Source organism: Martes martes (genome assembly GCF_963455335.1).
Source record: "Martes martes genome assembly, chromosome: 7".
Taxonomy (NCBI): domain Eukaryota; kingdom Metazoa; phylum Chordata; class Mammalia; order Carnivora; family Mustelidae; genus Martes; species Martes martes.
Genome location: NC_137894.1, coordinates 17,881,450 through 17,908,943, shown reverse-complemented (window position 1 = coordinate 17,908,943; position 27,494 = coordinate 17,881,450). Strand labels below are relative to the sequence as shown.

Here is a 27,494-nt window from a genome sequence, read left to right as displayed (position 1 = left end):
TCAAACTCAGTGGCTATCTTAGTATGGAAACCTCTGAATGGCTGGGGGAGAGAAGGTCATTTTCATCTACCTGAATAAATGAATACACACGTTTGAGGAAACAAGCCCCGTGCGAAGGTAATGCTCCTATCACTGCTCAGAGCGCAGGGTCCCGGGTGCCCGCCCTCCCAGCTCCTTGTCTCCCTGGGCCTGGCGTCAGAGAAGGGAGGAACACTCAATTCATTTCTGGCCATGCTGTTTCTGACACTGCGAATATGTCTCAGATCTGACTTGGGCACTGGTGGAAAGGATGAGCTCAGCTGCAGGGGGGACCCTCTCTCGGAAGAGGACATTCTGGAGATGGGAGACCACCCAATTCTATCTGTCAGGCTCCCGTGGGTTTTGGAATGGTTTACCAAACTGGCTGTACTCTGACTTGCTCCCTGCAAGAGAGTCTATGTACCCCATCAGCGATCCCCCCGAATCCTTCTTTGTCCGAAGCTGCCCGTTCTTTAGGAACCTGTGCTCCCTACCTAGGCACAGCAAATCACATACACCAATGTCAAAGCCACTCGGCATCCCAGGGAACAGACTCTGTGCTTGAGAGAGGCTCCCTAAAGAAAGGTAAAGCCCGGGCAGATGCTCCATTCTGCTCAGTGATGCTTTTCCTGGTGAAGTAGTTTTAGACTTTATGACTCAAAACTAGAAATTCAGACAAGAGAAGCCCTTCATCTTGTAAGCGTCTGATAACAAATTTATTACTAGTGTGTAAATATTTTGAAATTGCCCAAAGCACGGAGAACAATACTGGGATACCTGGAAAGGTTCTTCTGAAACTAGTATGATGACAGATCAAGCACAGAACACATTTCCCAGGGCATCAGCGTAGATCCCTCACGTCTCTGGAACCTTTCCCACTGTTACTGACACTTTATCATAACTGTGTTTACACTGCAAACATATGCCCAATCAACCCAGAAAAGAAAAGAACTCTCCCGAAGAGCTTCACTGTGCATAAACTTAAAAAATAGACAGGAAATGTTGAATTAGCATATTAGGAATTAACCAGACTTATAGATGTGCACCCATTAGAAACTGTACCCTTTAGAAATTTTTTTTTTTTAAAAACTGGGAAAAATTAAAGAAAGGGGGAAAAAAAAAAAAACAACAACACCATGAAACCACCCCTAAGTTATTTAACCGGTAAAGCCTAATGGCTTAAACAATATTTTGGGCTATTTTTAGGGAAGACTCTACCACCAGGCTAGGAAATTTTCTGCTTAAAGTGAAGTAAAAGACAACGCTTACAATGGAAATGGCAACTGATACCCTACGGTCCTACAATTGAAACTGAAGTGGCGGTTCCTGCTCTCATGGGCCTGTCAAAGCCGGCTGTGGAATGAGAAACAGCGAGTGAAATAATGGATAAAATACACCAGGAAGAGTATTGCACGGGAGGCACTGTTTTAAAAACTGAATACACTGGCTTTATAAAGTTATTTTTGTGCCCATCAATTGTTTTAAAAGCACGATTCAACGAGAGACGGAAGTTGAGATCCAGTGTCTCTGGGCAGGTAGTGTACTACAGTTGTTAAAAAAATAAGTTAAAAACAAGAGCACACCAACAAGAAAGCAGAGGTACTGGATTGATGTCATCCGAGAGCTACGTTAATTAGGAAAAGGAACAGTCTGCAACGGCCAATTTGTACTCATTAAAAATGAATGAGGTGACAGAGTTACTTTAAAAATTTCTTGGGGCATTTTCCAGTAGGACCCAGGACCCCCCTGGGTGAAACTATGCCTCCAACCGGTTAACAAGCACTCCGCTGGTTGATAACGTCGTGCATGCCCATGAAACCATACGTGTGAAAAGGGGAAATTCTCCACTCCAATGCTATGTGTGTCGTTTCGGAAAAACGATTTTCGTAAATGCAGTATCGTATAGAAAGCTTGGACCTCTTAAACTTGGACCAAGAAACCAAATTAAGACCTTCAAGCATGTGCTGTATGTGTGTGTGTGTCTGTGTGTGTGTTCATATATATAAAAAAATCCCTCCCCTGACCATGAAAACCAAACAAACGAACAAACAAAATACCTAAAAGTGTATACCTGCTTTCTGACTTCACAGCAAATCAGAAATTGCATAGGATATACTTTGTGCAAGGCAAAAAGCCTTTTAAGTATCTGGAATATAACTCCTAATCTTGCTCACAGTTCTGTGTACATCAGATATCATCAAATTTGTGTTTTAAGTAGTCTTTCATGACCTTGGCAATTGGTAGTTCATCAAGTAGCTTTAGGTTTTGAAGGCCTATACATTGTCGAATTTTAATTCGGCACAGGTCCTGCAAGTTTCTGGGCTGTCCTAAAAAGACAGAAAAAAGAAACTGTTACAAAGCTACACGTACAATATGTAAGGTTTTTTCAGTTCTGAAAAGAACTATTTGTTTCACCAGGACATGTCTCTCTACAGCCTTCACCAGGACCAGTGCAAAGGACCAGATGGGTTCTTACTCAGAGGATGTGCCCTGGGGGCCTTCCTGTGAGGTCTCATCTGATGCTTTTCACAATCCTGGGAGGACGGATATTTTCACCTCTGTGTTACAATTAAGGACTCAAGGGATCAGGGATTTGAGCAACTGCTCAATGTCAGATGACCAATTAGAGCTTTTTGGACAGAGACTAAAACCAGTTTTTCTGCGTCTAAGGCTGGTATTCTTTTCATTACAAATCAGAATGCCGGTTTTCATCCTGGAATGCCTCAATTGTGCTCAGTGAACCCGGGGAGGGGGGGCAAATCATCCCCTCTGAGCCAAAGTTTCTCCACCTAAAAAGGGGGGGAACCGAATGAGATGCTGTCTAATGTGGCCCCTCCTTTCAGCTCACCATCAAGGGCACTGGAGCCTAGACACAAGCACGATCTCCAGGGAGCTTTCCCAAGCAACATTCGCCCCCCTGTTCGCCGTGATTCTGGACATAGAAGACCCCTGGCTGGGCACAAGGGCATAGACAGGGGCAGGCGCGAGGGCAGAGGGGGCAGGGAGCCAGGTGGAAAAGACACCCCCAGCTATTCTGAATCCACGTGTCTTCAAACCTCACACCCTCACCATGTGCCAATAAAAACCACTGCTATAGCTCAACTCAAAAGTTACAAAATTCAATTCCGTTCACTTCTGAATATTGTATTTTATCAAAACGATTTAGATGAGCAGAAACCTGAGCAAGAATTCTAAGCAACCGTGCCTCAGCTGTATGTGGGGTCACATAAATTTTGCCTTCATGTTAAATGGTAACAAACAGCAAAAGCTAACACGTTGGAGGCTTATTCTGTGCCATGTATCCTTATAAACTTTCGACATACACTAACTCGTTTCATCCTTTTATGCGGGAAGCACTTTGATCATCATCCCCATCTTATAGACTCCTTGCGTCTCAGAGAGATTAAGTAACATGCTCAAAGTCAAGTAGAAAGCCATACCTCAGCGAATCTCAAACTTCTTGGTCTCAAAACCTCTTTGCATTTTTTAAATATATCAAGGACCTGAAAGAACTTCCATTTATGTGGGCTTATATCGATCAGTAATGACCATATTAGAAGTTAAAGCAAATTTTAGAAATATCCAATTAAAAAAAAAAGAATAAACCCATTACATTTGGCCATAGACAACACTGGTACAAAAAAAACCTTTTGAAAAACAGTAGAAGAATGACATTCTTTCACATTTTTACAAAGTTCTTAAAGGGCTGGCTTAAGAGAGGACAGCTGAGTTCTCCTACATGCTTCTATATTCAATCTGCTGTGATAAAATCATCTCGTCTCTAGACAAGTCCACTTACACTCATGAAAGAAGGCATGTGAAAAAGGCAGATCATGTCTCAGTATTATGAAAATTGTTTTGACCTCAGGTAGGGGAAAGGGTCTTGTGGAGCCCCAGGAGTCCCCAAGTCATTCATGGAGAACCACTGCTATAATTAGTACTTTACCCCTTACTTAAGCTGTCTTTGTTTATAGTGACCGCCATTATTCAAAGTTAAGTAATTCTTCACAAATTAAAAAAAGGCTCCTTAGACATCTCTGTCAGGGCCTGTGTGAACATGTGCTTTCCAGGAGTTACTTAACTCACGGTCTTCTCTGAACAGAACTGCAGAAGCTATTGCTTTCCTAGAAACGCCTGTAAACCTAGGGCACGTGTACCTACGGATACCTGCACGTGGGTCGGTCTGAGGCTCGTGCCTGTGGCCAAGCTATGTCTTCTCCATTTTCCAGATCTCTGCTCAAAAACACTCCTTTAGGGGTGACAAATCAGGTTCCCCATCAGATACTCCGGAGCTCTCTTCTGCTACAGCTCTTAATAAGGTTGTGATTTTACATTTTTTTTTTGGTGATTCTCTACTAATGCCCACCTTCTTCACCATCTGACATGTTCCGTGAGAGCAAGACCACTTCTGGCTGCCAATGGAGCCCAACGCCTGATACCACACTCTGGTAAAAACTAGTTGAATGAATGAATATTTAACAGGCTCGTCCATAAGGGACAAACCAGTCAACTCATTGCAAAATCCGCCCATGTCAACAGCAAATCATTTTCTAACCTGCTTTGAATTATTTTTCACCACCCTTCACGAGCTGCCATTAGGAAGGGAATAAATTATCATTGTTATTTTTTGGTAAGTGCTTACCGTATTTGATCTGCAAATGCAAACTAGAATGTGAGTTTGATAGGAACCTTCTTTTTTTTTTGGAGGAAAGAATCTGATTTTCCTGATAGATGGCAGGTTCTTTTCAAATGTAATATTAATGAAAAGAACAAGCACAATGTATTCAGGCTACAAACAGGTGAGGATAAAGTTGACATGTAGAAGAATATACGCACGCTTAAATGGAAACATATCATCCAACAGAGTAGAAAACCTGTATGATTGGAATTTGCTTAGCTAAGGGGAAAAAAAAAGGACTGAGGCAAAGGGTTACATAAGGGGGATCTTCTGAAAATCCTACTTTGCGCCAAGCTGTGCTCTCCAAAAAGAACCACAACATCACCTACGCCTCATGCTATGTGACTGTGACAACTAAGTCATAGAAGGGGACACGCTTTCCCCTGCCTCTTGGGACATTAACCCTGCAAACACAGCCACCAGCAGGCCATGAAGAAGTCTGAGCAGTCTAGAAGAAGGAAGCGAGATCCCTGCCCAGCAGTCCTGGCTGACCTCCCAACTGCCAGCACCCCACTGCCAGCCATCGGAGTGCGCCATCTTGAACATGGAGAGACCCCAGTGGAGAAACTCCAGATGACACCATGTGGAACAGAGAAGCAAAATAATCCACTATTATGGTGTTAAGCCACTAAAATTTCCAGCATTAGATAACCGATTCTGTGACCCCGAAGTAGGGTGTTGCCATTAAAAAGAAGAAAAAAAAATCTAAAATATGTGGCTTTTTCACTAGGACCAGCTGGTGGGGAAGAGCTCTGAGGAGTCTGTTAGTCATGGCTTAAAAGAAAGTTCTAAAATGTTACTAGAAGCTGAGAAAAAAGTTACTAGAAGCTGCAGGAGAGGGGAGAGGGGCTTTTATTAGTGGCAGAAAGTTTGGCAACACCGTCCCCTGCTGTAACACAGAAAAGTAGTAAAAATACCCTCATGGTCTAGTTAAAAAGACTTTGTAGGCCGACTATTACAGGGACCACTGGCTGTCCTCACTGTCTGTGATAAAATGCAAGATGGCAAAGACAAGCTCGCGCCTGGAATCCAAGGGATGTAGCTACAGAAATCCTATTGTGCTCAGAAGGGACTTCCACAGGGGCCTTTCCCAGGGAGAGATGAACCTTCTATGTCTAAACATCAGAGTTTTACTCAATTTGCTACTGATTTTTCTCCTCAAGCACTATGTTGTGGCAATCTTTTACTATTTGGGGAGAATCTGAGCTTTCAAAGAGTTCTTGACCATGTATAATCCCGGTCTGCAAAATGACCTTTAATGGGATCTTAGTGGTTAGAAGCATCAAGTCTGGAGCAAGACGGCCCGGGTTGGATTCCTGGCCCCACCATTTACAATCCGTGTGGTCTTGGGCAAGCACCTTGGCCTCCTGCCTCAGATTCCTCATGTACGAACCAAGGCACGTACGAACCAAGGACACCACCACCTCCATCGCAGGTTTTACAAGCATCAAAAAAGTTAATTTTGCTCAAGGGTTTATGGTATCGTCCCAGACACGTAGGACTATATGTAAGTCTTTGGCGAATGAATGTTAAAATAGTGGTTTTTTAATACTTGTAAGGATAACATTTGCTTCTCCTTCCCAGAAAAGCAGAGGGCGCTTCTTGGAAGTTGGGGTCTCCACCTTCCTGGTGTTAAGAGAGGAAGACAACCAGGTGGCAGTTTAACAGTAAAGGAGCTGCTGGTAATCTTACGGGGCAATGGTCCAGGGCAAACCGATGGGAATGACACTGTGGAAATCACTGCATGATTTGGGGCAAGCAGAGATGGAAGAACCTTAACTCGACAAAAACCTGTGCGGTGATGAAGTGAGGGATGTCTTTAGGCTACGGTGCCACGGACAGAGACGTGGACTTATCCTGCCATGTAGGAACGGGGGCCAGACAGCAGGCTTCAACAGGAAGGAGTGATAAGGACTAGTCATTGCCATCACTGCTATTTCTAAGACTGACTGAGGGGTTATTTTTATTTTCAGGAATGTCATCTTAGGAACAGAAAATTATGACTGAAAAAGAAGTACTTACTTTCTAGTCAATGCATCACGCAGGTACCCCCAAAATAAACTATGCCATGGATTGAAAGGGTGAGGGGAGAGGAGGTGGCAGAAGAAAAAAAGGCAGAGAAAGAGAATAAAGAGAATGAAACCAAAAGCACTCAACACACACGTGCACAAGGTTTACTAGGTGTCGCAGAAAATTACTCCTACCCTGTTAAATAACAACCACCTTGTCCAAAGGATTGTAACAGGAGAGACCGGGGGGGATATCTCACACAAGAGTATAATTTCAGGAATCATAAACACTCTGGGGGATGCAGGAACACTACATGGTGTTCACACTAACAAACTACAATGGGATTGCATAACAGTTCAAAGGGCTATTAGCCTCTCCACTTGGTAAAGCAGCCCATCATTAGTAATAATTGGGCTGGTGTAAAATAGGAAATCAGCTTTTGAAGGGTCTGGTCTAGGATAAATTACAAAACCAGGGCAGTGGCATAATTTAGAAAATTAAATATCCTAAACCACCTCCTTTGGATACCACCATCACCACATTTATGATAGGCTAAACCTATTTATTTGGGAAAAATGTTTGTAAAGGTCGACAGAGAGGCAAAACGTTTTTGTAGAGCCAGAGGAAAGAAAATGAAAGCAAAACAACGTTCTGGGTCTTCTTTGGGGAAGAGGGGAAAGAGACTGGAAGTAGAGGGGAAGATGTAAAGAAACGCAACGAAAGATTTAGCCTCCTTTGCTGTCTACAATCTGAATTGTTCCTTTCAGCCACCTCCCCATCGTAGGTCAGCATCTGGAATGGTCTCCCAATACCTCTTTGTTTCATTTCGGCTTCCCAACTTAAAAATCCTACCATAAACACGTTTTATTCCTTTGCTCTTGTCCCTGAACTTCCTTCAGAGACTCAGGATGAAATGTGTTCAACAAATCTTTATAGGACAATGGCAGTTTGTAGCTCACCCTAACGTAAAAATAGTCATATTGTAAAATACCTTAACTCTTAGCTAGAATCCAAATATATACAGTATCAGCCTTGATGAGATCTGTCCATTGCTTCCATTTTTTTCCACAGGCTAATGAGCTTTGACCTATATCCTTCATTTGCACTAAAACTAAACAAAACCATATATATTGCTTCCTAACAAATAACAAATCTCTAGAAGCCTATATTGAAAACAGAAAGCAATATAAATATGAAAAAAGCACACAATAAGGCAATGCTTTCTAGATCAAAGGACCTTAAAGTGTTGTCTAATGTGACTTAGAACTATGTACTATTTATTTATTTCTAAAAGTGATTTTAGTAATTGGGACCCAAAGGCCTAACAAGACTATAATGCAGATGTCTGGCAAATCCCTAATTTATTAGAAAAAAAAATCAATCAAAAATCACCACAGGTAAAACGTGTTACACAAATTACTTCTCCAAAGAGTTACACTTGGTAACACTGTTTTGATATAATTCTACCAAAACAAAACAACAACAACAACAATAAATCAAAAAAGTGATTAAAGAGCATTTGAAAGAAATACAGAAATAAGGGCACCTGCGGCAGAGGTGTTGTTTTATGTTATCATCTGCTCACATGCTTGTCATTGCACTAGATTTAATGGAGAAAGCCACAGGCTAAATTTTACCTTCTTAAAATTGGGAGGAAAAAAAAAAAAGTCGTGACTCGTATTCTTACTTTTTAAGAGTTTGAAAAATTTTTTTAAAGTTTAACTCCTGCTGCCAAAACAGTGTGTTTGACTATTTTTAAATAAAAACACATTTCAGGTTACTGCAGTGTTTATAAAACAGTATTTTTAAACACCTGCCATGCTGTTCTAGAAAGCAACAAGCTTAAATACTTGACAGATTAAGTCTCCCCCAAACAGTTTACCCAATTCAATTCCCATCTACCTAGTGTTTTTTTCTTAGAAATAGGGGCCATTTAATTTCTTAGGCTATACAAATTGAAATACAACCCAGTCCGACCTTTTATACACCCCTGACGCAAACTGACTGGTTGCTTCAAGTCTGTAAGCAGCATCTACGAGAAACACAGATCGCAACTTGGCCTCCTTTTGGATAGTAAACACGAACCCAAATTGCATATTCTCTGCCTTAAGAATAATGTAGACCAGAGCTTGCCACAGGAATAAAAGATGCCTGTGAAAGCCAACTGTTTAGTGAACAAAAATTAACAGTTAACTTACTCAAGGACTTCTTGGCACCTTGGATATGCTCTTCTCTGAAACTGGGATCTAGAATTCAGGGTAGCAGTCTTCCAAATTAATTTGAATAATGAATCTGTTTACCTTCAGAGGATCTCATAGAACCACAATTTTATAGACACACACTTCAGGAATCACTGATCTCTATAGATCCTAAGTTGTAAATATGTTGGCATAGGGGAGTAGTAATATAAAGCATTTCATTGTATCCAGACTGTAGCCACTGCAAACAGAAATATACTAGAAATTCACCAAATTTGAAAACACTAGGCTAACAAGATGTCCTAAAAAAAAATGTGCATGTAGAAGTTGTAGGTCATTAGGGTCTCCATTTTTTAGTTTTATGACCTCTTTGCACTCTCAAAATTGGAGGACCTCAAAGAATTTTTGTTTATATGCGTTTTCTCAATCTGTATTTGCCATACTTAGAGATTAAGGTTGGGAAATTTAAAACATATTCATTGATTCATTTAAAAATAACAGTAATACGGGGTGTCTGGCTGGCTTAGTCAGTAGAGAATGCGACTCTTAATCTTGGGGTTGTGAGTTCAAGCCCCATGTTGGGTGTAGAGACTACTAAAAAAAATAAAATCTTAAAAAAAATAAAAAGAGGATGCTTTCTAAAACAAAAACAGTTTCATAAGAAGAGTAGCACTGTTCTACATGTTTGCAGATTGTCTCTTAAGGTCTGGCTTCCTACAAGACAGCTGGATTCACAGATCTGCTCCTGCATTCTGTTCGAATATGCTGTGATTAAAGTACTTCAAGAAAATCCAGGCTCCTTCACATAGTTGGAAAGGGAAGGAATATTTTCATAGCCTTTTTAGATGATTATCATCTTCTCTGATACTTCACCAAAACTCGACAAGTGGTATTTTTTTAAAGGTTAGTTGTGATATGAAATCTGAAACCAAATCAATGAACCTCTTGTGCTCTTTCACATTCAAATCCATTGGTCTACTTTTCCCTTTGAATGGATATTTCCCCCTGCATGTTTTTCTCAAATTATGCATTAGTCCTTTGGAAAACACTGGCTTGCTAGGTTATGGAGATCTACCAAATGCTGACCGATTTCATTATGATAGTATCAAAAAATCACTTTTGTTAGTATCGCAGCTCATCTCAAAATAGTTTGCATATTGGGAACCCATCAATATCACAGTAGCGAATACAAGCTTTTCAAAATTCCAATTTTCACTTGAAAGCTCAAGGCTTAGGACTCGTCACAAACACTGTCAACTGTTTTCCTTAACGTGACAACAAAGTCTGCCAGATATCCAAGACTAAACAGCTATCGTTTGGCTGTCTGTCAATCTTCCAGGTAAAAATGGGTGTTCCACAAAAAAAGCTGCTGGCTCTGCTCAAACAAATCAAAGAAGTGCTTTTTGTCAACTCAGTCCCAGCACTTTGGTACACAGTAAGAATACTTTCAATTTCCATCCACAGAATATTAAAAAGGCACGTACTCAGAGGGATGAGATTTAATGGGATTACTTTTGCTGCTCTCTCAAAGACTTCTCTAAAAGGAACTGGAATCTTCTTTGGTGGGACTGCCTGGTGCTGAAGGACTCAAGGACGAGGGGCACCCTTTGGGGCCACTGCCTCGATTAATACTGAGGAGCCGGAAGTTTGAGCCACCATTGCTCCTACACCGTAAGTCAAATGACAGTGCAGTGAAAGAGGCGAGTCACACCTCAGCGCTGCTACGAAGACCATTCTGACAGCACGGGCCCCTCAGATGGTCTTGAGGACCCTGTAAGAGGCCGCACTGTGAAAACCACTGTTCTACATAAATTGTAAAATAAAATCACAAGCTGCAGGAAATCATCCCTTTTAAGTGGTTACTGGCAAGAATTTTAAAAAGTGGGGGGAGCCCCTAGGGACTGTGGTCTCATTCCCCCACGTTTCAGAGGGGGGAAATGAGCAGTGGGGGAGCCGGGAGGCTGAGTGGCTTGTCCTGCCCAAGGTTTTTAGGCAAGTCAGACATGGGGTCAAGAGCCCACTAGCTGCTCTCTCCGCCTCTGACACGGAGGCAGAGCTGAGAGGTCTTCAGGATCGTGTATGGGACAGATGTGCCCCTGAATTCCGGGGCGGGGGGTGGAACACCACTCAGCCCAAATGACCACGGATAGGCTTTGTTTCACTTTTCATGTAAAAACAATAAAACTCATGAACAGGCTTCCAGTTTTAGCTCGTGAACATGTAAGGAGCTTGGAAAGTCATCACTCCTGCTCTTGTAAGAACAAAAAGCTGAATAAACACAAAATCAATGACCTCTCTTGGACTCACCCACCAGTGAACAGACGTCACAGTGCAAACCACCGCAACGTCAGGGGAGAGAAAGATCCAGAGAGTCTTGGCAGACGGCTGTGTACCTGCACCAGAAGCTGCAGGTGCCATAAACTGGTAGGAGCACTTGCACGGTTAATTGTGACGACTTAACCGGAGGCTGTGCGTGGACTGGCCTGACAGTGCGCGTCACCGTCTCAGGGAGCCCCCTGACCCCCTGCTCCCCCCCCCACATTCTGTTTTACTTTCAGGAACCCCACCAGGCTGCCACGGTGAATAGCTAATAAAAACCCCGCTCGTGGTTCTGGCAAGGGAGGAGGGTTGAGAACAACCATGTGACCTACACCCAGAACCTTTTCCATAACAAAGGCCTGTTCTCGAAGGTGAAGACTTTACCAGAGTTCTGCCCCCTGGAGAAAGAACGGTTCTCTGACTCGGGCGCCCAGAGTCTTCCTGGGTCACCGAGCTGTGTGAGGGGGGAGGCCACATGGGGAGGGTGGAGAAGCGGGCAAAGGACGAAACTTCCGAAGGATGCAGCCCAAGGACACAGGCCCCGGAAAGACAGACTTGATCTGAAGACGCCAGACTGCTGGCCTCCCCCACCCCCTTAGGTGACAGTAACGGGGCTCCAGTGGGACAACTGTGGTCTTGAGCTGAAAGAGCCGCGAGATGCAGACACTTCGGAGGAGGAGTACCGAGAGAAGCCCAGAGTCAAGACGGGGAGACAAAACCGAGGACAGAGGAGGGTCTGACGCTCCCGGCTCTTAACAGCTCCAGCAGACATGGCACGCGGCCCAGCTCCCGGCCAGGTTCACACAGGGCCTGACATTTAAAGGCCTATTTGCCTCCGTTCCTATGACCTGATCCATCCTGTTTGGCTTCCATAAAAAATTATAAGACATGCTAAACGGCAAGAAAAAAACCACATTGGAAGAGACAGAGCAAGCATCGAAGCAGACTCAGCCATGACACAGATGCCGGGATTATCAGACGGGCAATTTAACCGATGATTGCTCTGTTAAAACTGACGAAGACAGTAGACAGTAACAGTAAAATCTTGTGTCTCTAATACCTTGATGAAAGAGCAGCCCGTCAGAGGTAGATTCCCAGTGAGTACAGACGCGCAGGGCCCTGGCAAAGGAAGGAGCGGGTGACACGCCAACCCCTCCAACAGCTTTTGACCCGGCTGCTTGCACAAATCTTGGATCCCACTTTGCCTTCTGAACGTTTCCGTCTCGTGCAGAAAAAGGGTGATAAGCCTTACAACTGAAGGATTTCTGAGGCAGGCAGCACAACACGTCACCGGTTTCTGGAAACAGGCCGGCCAATCCGACACGGACGCGGCCTCCTTCCCAGTGGCACTCTCCAGCAGGGAGCCATCTCGTTCAGCGCCCTCTCTACTCTGCCCGGACTGTGTTCTCTACCTCCTCTGATCTCCAGACGTTTGGACACAAGAAGTGCAATCAGCAAAGCTTCTCAGGCCACGGCCTTCTCCTGCAGAGGGGGCTGGCTGGGGGAGGTCCGTCCCTGCCACAGGCATAATTTGTGCCTGAGAATTCAGAAGCGGGCTTTCCCCCTAAACCGAAGTTCTTCACTCCTTGTCTCTGGACAAAATTCCAGGCATGCAGGTCATTACAATCCCTTTTGTATCCCCAGTAAGTTTAAAAGTTCTGGTTCGTCGATGCCCAAGGTTCGGTTTTCTCGTGGAATTTCTCTCTTCATAGATTTTCCGTTCTCAGTAACTCCCTCGTCCATACGGTGAGTAGGGGCGTTTGCATTATGGCACAGGGAGAGGATAAGGGGAACAACGGTCTACCAGCTGGAAAACAGGAGGCTGGCGGAGACTGAGAACCTACAGGGTTCACTCGACTGGTAGCAAGCTGGGCCCTGCTGTTCATCCGCTCTCATTTAATTATTTTATTTTAAAAAACACATGTAGCACTTAAAATGTGCCAGGTGCCGTTTTAAGCACATTATAAACATTAACTCATTGAATCTACACAACAAGCCTACAGGATAGCTATCATTACCCTAATGCTTCCATGAGGACACTGGGGCACAGAGCAGTTGGGTAAGCTGCCCAAGGTCACAGGTGACAGGTGGTGGAGCTGGGGCCTGAGCTTGGGCAGCCCAGCTCTAGTTGACATCCTTAACTGATGAGCAAAATACTTAACAAGAGGGGCAGTCCCATTAACTTAACCAGGAGTCTCTAGTGAGAGGCTGGAACAAAGACAATAGTAACAACAAAAAGATATTCAGAATGCAGAAAGAATAAGAGACGCTTCACAGGCTTTTTCCGCAACAGAATCCTAACCTCAAGTTCAAGAGTGATAGTCTCTCTCACAACACCAACACCCCTCCCAGTCTATGGATGAAGGCTGCTAGAAAATCTGCTGAGAGAACCAGCACTTGGAATGTCACGGCAAACTTTTCGTTAGATGCGGCCTGGATCTGAAGAGTCAGAGTAAGCTGGCGAGGAAACACCACACACGACATCTCCCATCTCTCAGTCTGTTATGTGCCTCAGAAACTTTCAAGGGATCACCTACCAGTTGGCCCCAAACACTGCTCACAAGGCAGATAGATCTACGCTGTAGAACATGGGGGCCACTGGGCACTTGCAACCATCTAAATTCCAATTAATACAGTTAAATTAGGAATTCAGTTCTTTGCGCTCCTGGGTGGCTCAGTTGGTTAAGCTACTGCCTTCGGCTCAGGTCATGATCCTGGAGTCCCGTGATCGAGTCCCGAATCGGGCTCCCAGATCCGCGGGGAGTCTGCTTCTCCCTCTGATCTTCTCCCCTCTCATGCTCTCTCTCACTCTCTCTCTCAAATAAATAAATAAATTTAAAACAAAAAGAATTCAGTTCCTCAGTGGCATTAAACATGTAACACGTTTAAAGCAGCCACACGGGGCTAGAACTCGTAGCTACCATACTGAATAGAGCTGACCATTTCCATTGCCACAGGTAGGCCAACTGGACAGCATAAGTTAGATCCTGAGTGTTATTTTTTTTGGGGGGCTTTGGTCTGCAGACACAAAGTGGTAACAATGTCATCTTTTCCTTTTCATAAACACACAAAATCCAAATTACACTTCACCTGTTCATAAGATTTCTACTCCCAAGTTCAGTTCCAAGCAGGAGAGTAGATCGTTTATGAGGTCAAGTGAACTCCTTATTTGTACCTCAGGACAACTGCACCCAGTGTCTTTGTTCTTCCATGATAATGACTCAAAGGGAAAAACCAGGTGAGGAAAAGGGAGTTTGTGAAAGAGTGTAGCAGAGGGCAAAATCAAACATTTCATTGATCGACTTGAGCGTCGTGTTGGATGTTGAGCTCTGAGACACATACATGACTAGCCGTGGCGGAAGCCTGACAAGAGAGGGTGGCTATGTCCACACACAGACCAATATCCCTGCCCAAAAAACAAGGCAAATGTACACCACCATGCAAGGTGGGTCACATATTTCCAGGCTTTCCGAAGAAGTGCCCACACCAAAACTGGTCAGGAGTGGAAGCCATGTGGGCCCGGGACAGTGGCACCAAATCTCCCATTGATGACAAATCTTAAGAGCAACTTCCGGCACCCTCAACACTGCATTACTCGGATCCCTCGCTCAGTAACACCGCTGTTCATCTCATGGGGGGTCACACCACGGGAAGCCAGAAAAGCAACACTAAAACATGGAGCAACAGCTTCACAATAAAGCACCAATTCTAGGACACTTCCACAGCTGTGGGACCTAAAGGCCAATGCTGTCCTAATTCTTCAATCGGAAGTCCATGAAAGCCCGAATGACTATGTGAGTGACTAGTAGGAACTGCCTTGTTCTAACAGAGATCTTTGAATTTAACAATTTCTCCTCTCTCTGTCCCTTCCTACATTTCCACTCTCAGCCTGTCTACCCCTATTATTTTCAGTAACGGGTATGAACTCTTGTGATAAAGAGCTTTCTTTTTACTTCCGATGGATGAGGCATGAGTCATATTATTAATAACTTCGTAGTAAGCAGGGCTGATAGGAATCATAAGCATCTGCTCAGTAAGTTGTAAACCCATCTGAAACCCCCCCCCAAGAAGATGAAAATTTCTTAAAAATGCAGTAAGAATAATAATTAAATTACATACTTGTGACTTCTTGTAAGAAATCCAAACACGGTCGACTACTTCCAGAAATACTTATTGAAACAGCCAGTGGGGTCTGTCCTTCATAGTTCCTTGTGTTTGTGTCCGCTCCATAGTTATATAACATCCGTGCACAGAGTACATCATCCCTAAGGGCAGACAAATGTAAAGGAGTCTGTCCATCTTCTAAGCGACCCAAGTTTGTGTCTGCTCCTCTCTGAAGGAACATTCGGCAGTAAGAGTGATTGCTTTTGATCACCGCGTATCGCAACAGGAAACCGTTCTGGATGTCGATGTTGGCATTGTGGTCCAGGAGGATCTTCACGCAGCTTGACCTCTCTCGGATGATGGCAAGCTGAAGGGGGGTGGTGCCTTTATCGCTGAGCGGGTCGACCTCAGCCTTGAACTCCAGTAGGAGACGGACAAATGAGTCCCTACCATAGTGAGCAGCCACATGGAGGGGAGTCCAGCCATCATTGCTTTTGGCATTAATAATGTCGCTCCTGTATTCAGATTCTAACATCAGGCGTGCGATCCGAGCCCGGCCGTGCATGGCTGCGTAGTGAAGAGCAGTGAAGCCTCCGATCAAGTCCTTAACTGTTGGATCGGCTAGGATGAAAACCAAAACGAAAACATTAGCGGACTTGAAGACAAAACAATAAACTCTACACCATGGCGCAAAGCATTCAAGACCATTCCCAGGAAAAAAATGTGAAATGATTGAAGATTATAATGAACGTTAAGTACTTCTTTCTCAGTTTAATTGAAGCATAGTTTTCACAGAAAATAAATTTTGGTAGAAAGTCATCAAACCTGGGTTAACAGAATGAAAATGACCTACAGAGTATTTAAAAGATAGGCAAAAAGAGAGAGTTCAGATTGCCACAGCCCCTCTCTGTCCTAATTTAACCAACTGCTTTCGGCTATTCGGCTCTCTCATTTCTGTATTGTTTCATGTTTCTCTTCGGTTTTGAACTTTTTGTTTTATTTTCTCTTGTGCTTCTTGGTCTTAAAGAGAAGCATGTGTAGCAACATCTGCTGCTCTAAAGGACGGATGTACTGTGGTCTGGCAGGCTGTGTTGTTTTAGGGTATATTAGGTAAAAAAAAAAAAAAAAATCTTCTGTGGTTTGCAGAAATTCCAAAGCATGTAAGATATATGTTAAGTGATCGTGATAAATCATTTTTTGTAAGATAAAAGACTATTCTGTAGATTCTTAGTTTTATAAGAATTTTGGAATTTCTAAGAATTAAGCAGCACGTTGTGTGAAAAACTGGGAGAAACCTCAGCCCTGTAGAAATTTTTTCTATAACAGTTCCAAAATGCTCTCCTAAACGGGCTGATTTCTGGAAAGAGAGAGAGAGAAAGAAAGAAAGGGAAGCGACAATTGACAATCTGCTGTGTGACTCGAGTCACAGACTTTTGTCACCTGCCCCGATCTTCCTTGAAGCCAAGGGTCAGTTCTGTGTAGCTCTCATTCCACTGGCCTTCTCGGGCAGTGGGGAAAAAAGGGGCAAGAAGTGCTCCCTCCTATTATGTAGGTCACGTCCTAGGGACCAGTAATCTTAGGTGAAAATAAATTAGTCGGATCTAACCATCTAAGATTAAAATGTTCTCTTCTTATAAAAGTCACCCTTAATTTCTGGTTTGTTCAAGAGAAATTCATGAGTGTTTTCCAAACACACAAAAAGCCTCCACAGTTATAAGACTAAAACACTCCTGTGTTGTTTACTAAAACGTTACTTAGTTCTCAACTATATGATGACAGCTGGGCCCCTTAGAAAATATATGAGGCGGAAAACTACATATACAATATTAATACTACTGAGAAGAATAAAAAATACCATTAAGAAGTAGTTGCTAGCAAAACCTGTAAAAAGTTAATGCTTTTAGGAAAGCTGTATCAGTTCAATTTCTAAAATCATTTAGTATAAACTGACACTACCCAGTGGTCGTTACCATTTAAAGAAAATAAGAGTATTTTATCTGCCTCGGTGTCTCTTAAAAAAAACAAGCAAGCAAGCAAGCAAGCATGTTTAAACAAAGCATTTTGCTGCCATCTACTGGTAAGGCACAAACTTGAGTAACAAATATTTTCATTTTGACAGCTTATGCTGAGGCCTCAAGTCTTGGACACCTACCTCCCTTAAAATATGGAGACTAAGACAGGCATGAAATCTAAAAGACCCCTTCTATTCGAATGAAACAATGAATCTTGCCAAGACTTCCATTTCTAATCTATACCTGACCAATCGGCTGCTTCTTTCTTAATCTGTCAGATTGAAAAATACCTTCTTGCATTTCTCCCACCTTTGAATCCACCAGGGGTGTCTTTAAAGGTGCCAGCAGTCTTACGCGCATCCTATACTCGCTCCATTGGACAGTAAGATTGAAATTATGTTACATGAAATTGTACCAGCATCTTTGGTTTTCCATTTTAGGTCTTTTTTTAGGTGCTACTTGCATTTTGGTGCTATACTGAGCTAGGAAAAACAAAGATTAACAAATACAAGGATTTGCTTAGTCTCAGTAAAAACCATGAAAATGCATTACAGCGCATGCAGAAAACACAGCTGAGGAGGAAGAGCTAGAAAATTAACAATGCATAAAATCTGTATACTTACTGTCGTCAAGGCATTAATAGGAGACAGAAGCCAAATGAAGATGCAAACAGAGATTAATTTAAGGATTATTACAGCTAATGCAACAGATAAGGAAAAGATCTCATTTGTAATTAATAACAGGAACTGCAAAACGCCTAGATAAAAATTGAGTAAGAGATGTGCAAGGCACACGTGAAGACACTTCTTTGATTGAACTGAATTGCCTTCATCTGTATCTGCTCAATTGTCCCTTCATCAGAAAAGCTTTCTCTGAACAGAGCACTAACCGAAGCCCCAGCCACCTTATTACTTTGTCCCCTTAGCACGCTTCTGCCTTCCTGCAGGTGCAGAGATAAAATAAAATTTTATCACAGGTGCAGAGATAAAATTAAAAAAATAAGCTTATTTTAAATAGGTTTTAGTAGTTTCAAGAAATCCATTTAAGTCTACTGAAAAATTTTAAAGTGTATATGAATAAAAAATATCTCCCACCAATATGACTTTTTCCCCAACTACTGAGGTACAAGTTTACTGAGGTACAATAAAATTCACCCACTTTGAGTGTAGAGGTTGATGAACTCTGTCGAACTGTAGACAGCCATGTAGCCATCACCACAATCAAAATATTCCCATCATCTCAGAAAGTTCCTTCCTGACTCTTCACAGTCAATTCCTTGCACAGACTGTGGGTCCCAGGCAACCACCACAGGCTTGCCCTTCTAGAATGGTGTATAAGTGAAATCATACAGCATGTAGACTTTTGTGTTTGACTGATTTCACTTAGCATGACGTTTCTGAAATACACCCACGTAGTTGGTGTGTGTGTATCAAAAGCTCATTCCTTTGTATTGCTGAATAGTATTATATAATATGGACAATACATTTACTGAGGGATTTGCCAGCAGATGGACAACTGCATTATTTCCAGTTTGAGGCTAATATGAATGAGGCTATTGTGAACACTCACATACCAGTCTGTTATTTTTCATTTCCATTGGGTAAATACCTGGGAAAGAACTGCCGGGCCACCTGTTAAGTGTACATTTAACCTCCCAAGAAATTGCCACAATTTTTCTAAGTGGCTGTACAATATCACAACTCTCTCAGCAACGCTGTATGAGAGTTACAGTTCTACATCTTCACTAACACTGGCATCGTCAATAATTTTAATTTTACTGTTCCAGAGAGTATAAAATAGCAAGCTGCTGAGGTTTTAATTTATATGACCCTGATGACTAGTGACACTGGGCTTATTCAGGTATTTTCTTTTGTCAGCGTCTGTTGAAATCACTCATTTTTACTAAATTGTTTTTCTCATTACTGAGTTTCCAATTCCATTGTGTATATATTCTGATACAAGTCTTTGTCAGCTATGTTTTGCAAATGTTGTCTCCTAGCATCCTGATTGCTTTTTCATTTTCCTTTTTTTGAAGAGCAAAATGTTTCAATGTTGAGGAAGTCAACTGATTTGTCTTTTACGGCTTGTGCTTTTTGCATCCCGTTTAAGAAACCACATTGAGATACCACCTTGCACCAGTTAGAATGGCCAAAATTAACAAGATAGTAAACATGTGTTGGAGAGAATGTGGAGAAAGGGGAACCCTCTTACACTGTTGGTGGGAATGCATGTTGGTGCAGCCACTTTGGAGAACAGTGTGGAGATTCCTTAAGAAATTAAAAACAGAGCTTCCCTAACCCTGCAATTGCACTACTGGGTATCTACCCCAAAGATAGAAATGTAGTGAAAAGAAGGGCCATCTGTACCCCAACGTTCATAGCAGCAATGGCCACAGTCACCAAACTGTGGAAAGAACCAAGATGTCCTTCAGCAGACAAATGGATAAGGAAGATGTGGTCCACATATACAATGGAGTATTATGCCTCCATCAGAAAGGATGAATACCCAACTTAGTATCAACATGGACGGGACTGGAAGAGATGATGCTGAGTGAAATAAGTCAAGCAGAGAGAGTCAATTATCATATGGTTTCACTTATTTGTGGAGCATAAGAAATAACAGAGGACATGGGGAGATGGAGAGGAGAAGGGAGTTGGGTGAAATTAGAGGGGGAGACGAACCATGAGAGACTGTGGACTCTGAAAAACAAACTGAGGGTTTTAGAGGGGAGGGGGCTTGGGGGGCTGGATGAGCCTGGTGGTGGGTATTAAGGAGGGCATGTATTGCATGGAACACTGGGTGTGATGCATAAACAACAAATCTTAGAACACTGAAAAAAATAAAATAAAATTACCAAAAAAAAAAAAAAATCTTAGTCCAACACAGTGTCACCTAGAATTTGTGTTTTCTTCTAAGTTTTGTATTTTTAACTCTTACATTTAGGATAATGACTTACTGATAGCTGACTTCTGTGTAAAGTGAGATCAGATCAAGGTTTATTATTCCATACAGATATCTAGTTGCCCAGGGCAATCTGTTATAAAGACCACCTTTTCCCCAGTGATTTATCCTTGTGCCACGGACAAAAACCAATTTACTATACAAAGCGTGGGTCTTTTTCCAAACTCTGTTCTGTTCTATTGACCGAAAAGTATATTCATACACCCATACTGGAGTGTCCTGATTACTATAGTTTTAACGGAAGTTGCGATAGTAGCAGGTACTACATATCCCCAAACCTTTTAAAAAACTGTTTTGCTCAATAAATATTTTTTATGTATTTTTTTAAGATTTTATTTTTATTTATTTGACAGAGAGAGACATAGTGAGAGAGGGGGAACACAAGCAGGGAGAGTGAGAGAGGGAGAAGTAGGCTTCCCTCTGAGCAGGGAGCCCGATGTGGGGCTCAATCCCAGGACCCTGGGATCATGACCCGAGCCAAAGGCAGATGCTTAACCGACTGAGCCACCCAGGCACCCCTAGCCAATAAATTTGAGAATTAACTCATCAATTTCTTCAAACAAGCCTGTGGGATTTTGACTGGAACTCCAGTGACTCAAAAAATGGAAACCATCCCCAAATACTCTAGGTAATATTGATTCTTCCAAACATGAAAAAACAATATCTATTTATTTAGGTCTTCTTTAATTTCCCTCATCAATGTTTTGTGCTTTTCAGTGTATAGGTCTTGCACATCTTTCATTACGTTACTAAATACTTTAAGTTTGGTTGTTATAATAATGAATTGTTTTAAAATTTTATTTTCCAATTATTAACTGCTGATACAGAGAAATTTGATTACATACTGAGCTGTGTAAATTCACTAGCTAAATTCACATTTTATTTCCAGCACATTTTTGTAGATTTCTTATGCTAGTTTACATACCCAATTACGTTCTCTGCAAACAAAGACAGCGTCACTTCCCCCTTTCCAATCCATAAGATTCTTATTTAAACAAGTGTTAAATACAAATGGTAAAAGCACATTCTCTTGCCTTGTTTCTGATCTCAGAGGGAAAGCATTCAGCGGTTCACCATTTACTATGATGCACAGTGTAGTTTTTCCTAGGTGCCTTTCCTTAGGTTTCGGAAGTTATCTTCTGCTTCTGGTTTGCTCAGTCTTTATGATGAATGGGTATTTTATAGGGTCATATGCCTTTTCTGCACCTATTGAAATGATCACTTGGTATCTGTACTTTTATTCCATTAATAATGTAAATTACCATGTTGAGTTTCAAATCTTAAACCCTGCATTCCTGGGGTAAACGGTACTTAGCCATGATATAATATTCTTTTTTTTGGTACACTGATGGCTTAGATTTGCTAGTATTTTGTCAGGGATTTTTGTATCTATCATCACGAAGGATACTGGTATGTAGTTTTCATTTCTTTCAATGTCTATGTGGTCTTGTATCAGGACACCACAAACCTTACACAGTTTGGAAGTATTCCCTCAAAGAGTCTGGGAAGCAATGTTATTGTTTAGTCTTTCAACATTTTAAAATAATGCGACAGAGAAGGCATCTGGGCCTAAAGTTTTCTTAGTGAAAAGTTTTATTTATGAAGTAAGTTTCTTTGATATAGGACTGTTCAATTGTTTCACTCCTCCTCGGATCAGTTTTGGCAATTTATGTCTTCCCAGGAATTGGTCCATTTCTTCTAAATGACAAAAAGGTGTTTATTATATTCCTATTACCCTCTCAATGTCTGCAGGATCTATAAACAGTATTCCCACGCTTAGTTCTGGTTATGTGTTTTCTCTCTTGCTTTCTTCATCAGTCTGGCTGGAGATTTATCAATTTCGTTGATCTCTTCAAAGAGCCAATTTTTGCTTTTTTTGTTTCACCAATTTTCTCCATCATTTGCTTTTTTTTTTTTTTAAAGATTTTATTTATTTATTTGACAGAAATTACAAGTAGGCAGAGAGGCACGCAGATAGAGAAGGGGAAGCAGGCTCCCTGCCGAGCAGAGCGCCTGATGTGGGGCTCGATCCCAGGACCCCAAGACCATGACCTGAGCCAAAGGCAGAGGCCTAACCCACTGAGCCACCCAGGTGCCCCCATTTGCCTATTTTTAATCCCACTGATTTCTCATCATTCACTCCTATTCTTACTTTGGGTTTAATTCCAACAGGACATAGAAGCTGTTCCAATACAGCCCTCTTTACTCTCCCCTTCTTTGTGCCACTGCTGTCACATATATTACATATTTATATAGATAGGTTTTTTTAAAGACTTTATTTTATTTTTTTTTTTTAAGAGAGAAAGAAAGAAGGGAGAGAGAGAGAAGAAGTGAGGTGAGGGACAGAGGGAGAAGCAGACTCCCCACTGAGCAGGGAGCCCAACGTGGGGCTCAATCCCGGGACTCCGGGATCACCACCTCAGCTGAAGGCAGGTGCTTAACCAACGGAGCCACCCAGGCGCCCCCTAATGCTTGTTTTATGCTGTTGTCTTAAAGAGATGAAAATGGGGAAAACACATTTACACTGTCTATGGCAGCATGATTCTAAGGTGGGCTCTCCCATAATCCCTGCCTCTTCAGGTCCTTGCCTTTGTGTACCTCTCCCCTTGAGCTTTAAGCAGGACCTGTGACTTCTTTCTAACCCAACAGAATTTGGCAAATGTAATGAACTGTCACTACTGTGATTGTGCTATGTTATATGAGGTTCCATTTTGCTGGCAGACTTGCCACAGTGACTCTCACTGCTGACTTGATAAGGTAAGGACTGCTAGTGGGAAAGCCCATGGGACAAGAATCAGCAGGTAATCTCTAGAAACCACAGAAACTTCCAGCCAAAGGTCCACAAGAAGTTGTGGCCCTTAGTCCTATAAGCACAAGGAAACTAACCTGGTAACAACCTGAGTAAGCTTGGAAGCAAATTTTTCTCCAGCCTAAAGATGAGAACATTCTGGCTAACACCTTAAAAGTACAGGGTAATAAATGTGTGTTGTATTAAGTCATACGTCAGCAGAATTTGTTACACGGCAACAGAAACAAATACACTGTTTTTAGATATACCTGAGTAATTACTTTCACCAGTGATCTTTTATTTTTTTGTATGAAACACAAAGGACAATTGTGCTAGATACAAACTTCTGGATTGGCGGGTTGTTTTTGGCAATCAGACCATGTCATTCAGCTGCCTTCTGGCCACTGCTGTTTCTTACGTGAAATTAGCTGTTTAATCTTATCGGGGAATTCTTATACATAATGAGTTACTTCTCTGGGTGCTTTCAAGATTTTCTCTTTGTTTTTGGCTTTCCATAGTTAGACTATTTTGTGTACAGATGACTTTATCCTACTCAGAGTTCACTGAACTTTTCAGATGTACAGTTTAGTATTTATCATTAAATATCAAAGTTCTGGCCAGGATTTCTTTAAATATTTTTTCTGCCTTTTTCTCTCCTCTCTTTTCTGGCTCTTGCATTAGGCTTCATGCATATGTCAGTATTCTTGATGACATCCCACAGGTCTATGGGCTCCGTTGTTTTTTGTTTTTTGTTTTTTTTCCTAAACTTCTGTTTTCCGTATGTTCTTCAGACCGAATAATATTTCTTGATCAATTTCCAAGGTCACCAATTTCTTCTGCCAGTTCAAATCTGCTGTTAATTGCTGTAATGAATTCTTGATTTTGGTTATTGTACTTTCAACTGGAGATTTTAAACTTAGGGACATACACATTCAAAGATATGTAAATTCTCTCTCTTTATTGCTAGCTTCTATGATGAGTCACTGTCATCGTGTTTTCCTTTAATTCTCTGGACATGGTATCTGTCCTTAGTTCTTTGATCACATAATGGCTGCTTTGAAATTCTGTTAACTAAGTAAAGCACGTGGGCCCCTTCACAGACACCTTCTATTAGCTGGTCTTATTTCCTGTGTCTGAGCTATCCATTCCTGTTTCTTAGGCATGTCTCACAATTTTTCTGAAAACTGAAGATTGTAGGTGATATTGCAGCAACACTGGATTAATGAGGAACACCTTAAAAGTGAGGATGGGGTGGAATGCTGCTGCTGCTTGTTTTAATGAAAGGCTCAGACTAATTATACAAAATCTGTCTCCTCAGCTGTATGCAGCCACTTATGTCTTTGCTCAGTTGTTATTATTATTAAATTCTGGCTTCTAGGGGCCACTCTTAAGAATAATTTATGTTTGGTTAAGATAACTATTTCTGACCAATGACTGGTCAGAGGTTGTGCTTAAACATCTTGAAGCAGCAAGGCCCCCGCACTTGGGCAACGTGGTTTGTGGACAGGCCGAGGTGGACATTCAGTCATCAGGGAATTTAGGAGTGTGCCCCAGCTCTCGTTCCTTGGTCTCAGGTTCAGCAAGGGAGGAGCAGATAACTGGGGTCCTCTCTGGCCTTTCTTAAGCATGCATGTGGGGGCGCCTGGGTGGCTCAGTGGTTAAAACCTCTGCCTTTGGCTCAGGTCATGATCTCAGGGTCCTGGAATTGAGCCCCACATCGGGCTCTCTGCTCAGCAGGGAGCCTACTCCCCCCCTCCCCACCGGCTTGCCTCTCTGCCTACTTGTGATCTCTGTCAAATAAATAAATAAATAAAACCTTAAAAAAAAAAAAGCATGCATGTAGCCTTCCAAATTCCCAGTACAGGGCACCTGGGTGGCTCAGTGGGTTAAAGCCGCTGCCTTCAGCTCAGGTCATGATCCCGGCGTCCTGGGATCGAGCCCCACATCGGGCTCTCTGCTCAGCAGGGAGCCTGCTTCCTCCCTTCTCTCTCTGCCTGCCTCTCTGCCTACTTGTGATCTGTCAAATAAATAAATAAAATCTTTAAAAAAAAAACAAAAAACAAAAAACAAATTCCCAGTACATAGAAGTTTAAAGAAGCCCAAATGGCTGTCTCCTTCTCCAGGTCTCCTATTAAATGTGAGGGTCCTGTGTTGCTTGCCCCAACCAGTACCGCAGCCTCAGGGAGCTGTGTCGTTGGCCCTTCCAGATTGTTTGTCACCTAAACTGACACCACCGTTATTTTCAACGATGCTCCAAGCACAAGGTATTTTCACTGAGTGCTGAAAGCAGGTCAGCCCACTGGCAGCAAGGAGAGTGCTGGCTCTCATGATAACTGCCACAGATATTGTAGGGGAAAAGGAAGGGCAGATGGGGGCAGCTACTTTGGGTTCAATTTCTTCTTATTCAAATTTCTTACGGTGAAATTAAGATAACTGATTTAAGATCATTCTTCTTTTCTACCAGAAGCATTTAAAGTTATCAATTTCTCTCTAAACGCCACTCTAATACATCCCATAAACTTTGATATATTGTATTTTCATTATCATGCAGTTCAAAACACTGTTTTTAATTGCCAAACATCTGAGGCTGTCCTAGATATTCTGATAACTTTCACTGTAGTCAGAGAACATATTCTTATACTTCTTCTATTTCTTATAATTCTTATAGAATTCTTACAGTTTCATAAGATTTACTGAGACTTCAATGCAACCATATCATTTATCTTGGTGTTCTATCATTCTGATATTCATACATGAAAAAAGATGTATATTCTGAGGGTGCTGGGTGCAGTTTTCAAAGATGCCAATTAAGTCAATGAGCTTGATATTTTTCAGATTTTCTCTAGTTATTGATTTCTTTATCTAGTTATTCTATTAATTGCTGACAGAGATAAAAATTTTTAACAATGACTGCCACACTGTCCACTTTTCCCTTTAATTATCAAATTTTTGCCTCAGACTGGGCTCCCTTATGATGTACACATCTATGATCCGCATTCCTCCTGATGAATCTGTCCAATCTGTCACTGTCTTTCTTTAGTTCTGGTAATAGTTTATGTCTTAAAATAGATTTTATATACTATTAACATAGCCACTCTGGTCTTCACTTAATTACCATTTGCACAGTATATCTTTACCCATTTATCTACTTTCAACCTATCTGTCTCGCTACAGTGAAAGGGCACCGCTTGTTGGCAGCATTTAAGTGAGTCCTGTCTACTCCTTTTAGACAATTTCTAGCTTTCAACTTGAGTGTTTTGTCCCATTAATGTTTAATATAATTATTGCTATAGTTTAGGTTTACCATTTTATTATTTGTTTTCCATTTGTTTCCTTTATTGTTCCCCTTCTTTCCTTTACTGCCTTTTTTGTATGATTAGACCATTTTTTAACATTTCATTTTAATGTCTCTATTGACTTTTTGGCTATATATCTTTCCTTTTTTTTTTTTAACTGGTTGGTGTAAGGACTGAAATATATACCAACCTGATCAAAATCATAACCAGGATTTATACAATGTACTATTATATTATATTATATGCATCCCATTTACATTTAAAAGGAAAATCCTAAAATCAGGAAAATACACGTATAACCATCATACCCTAGTTTACTATACCTGTGATTACTCTTGAAAAAGTTTTGGGAAGCACCAAATGCATTTAGCAAAGTTATATAAGAAAAGACATTGCCTGGAGGTCTAAAACATAGTTATGCATCGTGTTGTAAGTATTAACACAGGAAAGAGAGGCAAAAGTGATGGAGGAAAGCAATTTAGATGATCACCTAAAACTCTGCTAATAATTCACCACAGAATAAAAAGTTGGAAGGTCAGATGGTATAATGTCTTCAAACAGGATTTCGCCTAGAAACTATTTTTTCACTAATGAAAAAATGCGAATTTAGTAAAGCAGCAGTGGGAAAAACAAAACGAAACAAAGAAAAAAAACCCAGCATTCCATGATAACTACTCTCAACACTGATGTTAGACTTGCAGCTTTTCTATACCTTTTAAAAAATTACACATAAGTGTAGTCATAGTCTAGTAACTTAATCTTTGTTTGGGCATGAGAATTTTAAAAATTTTGTGAAATGAGGGGTGAAATTTTCAGACAGAAAAAAAATCTCTTAAAAAAAAAAAGAAAAAAATCTCTTCACTTAGGATGGATTTCTTGAAATATATTAATTAGAAGAAAATTTACTGGACAAAAAGATCTCCCAATTCTAAGGATCTAATATATACTCCTAAACTGCTTTCTCCAAGTACTTTCATCAATTCCTACCATTAACTTTTCTGTTTTATCACACTTGGGATATCATTTGCAAAATCTTTCATTTTTGAAAAGCTAAAAATAATTTCTTACCACACTGCTACGGATTTCTTTGATTCATCCCTTATCTCCCCA

At 41.5% G+C, this 27,494-nt stretch overlaps 1 protein-coding gene across 1 annotated transcript in view; it reads right to left on the bottom strand.

Moving 5' to 3' along the window:
- Window positions 1–1,102: 1,102 nt before the first annotated feature.
- The window catches only part of ASB7 (ankyrin repeat and SOCS box containing 7), a 47,241-nt gene continuing 20,849 nt past the window's right edge, over window positions 1,103–27,494 (bottom strand). The window contains exons 5-6 of the mRNA XM_080807665.1: window positions 15,343–15,948; window positions 1,103–2,345 (exon numbers count right to left, since the gene is read on the bottom strand). Of these exons, the coding sequence (XP_080663791.1) occupies window positions 2,206–2,345; window positions 15,343–15,948 (746 nt within the window). The 3' untranslated portion in view covers window positions 1,103–2,205. The remainder of the gene's footprint in view (window positions 2,346–15,342; window positions 15,949–27,494) is intronic.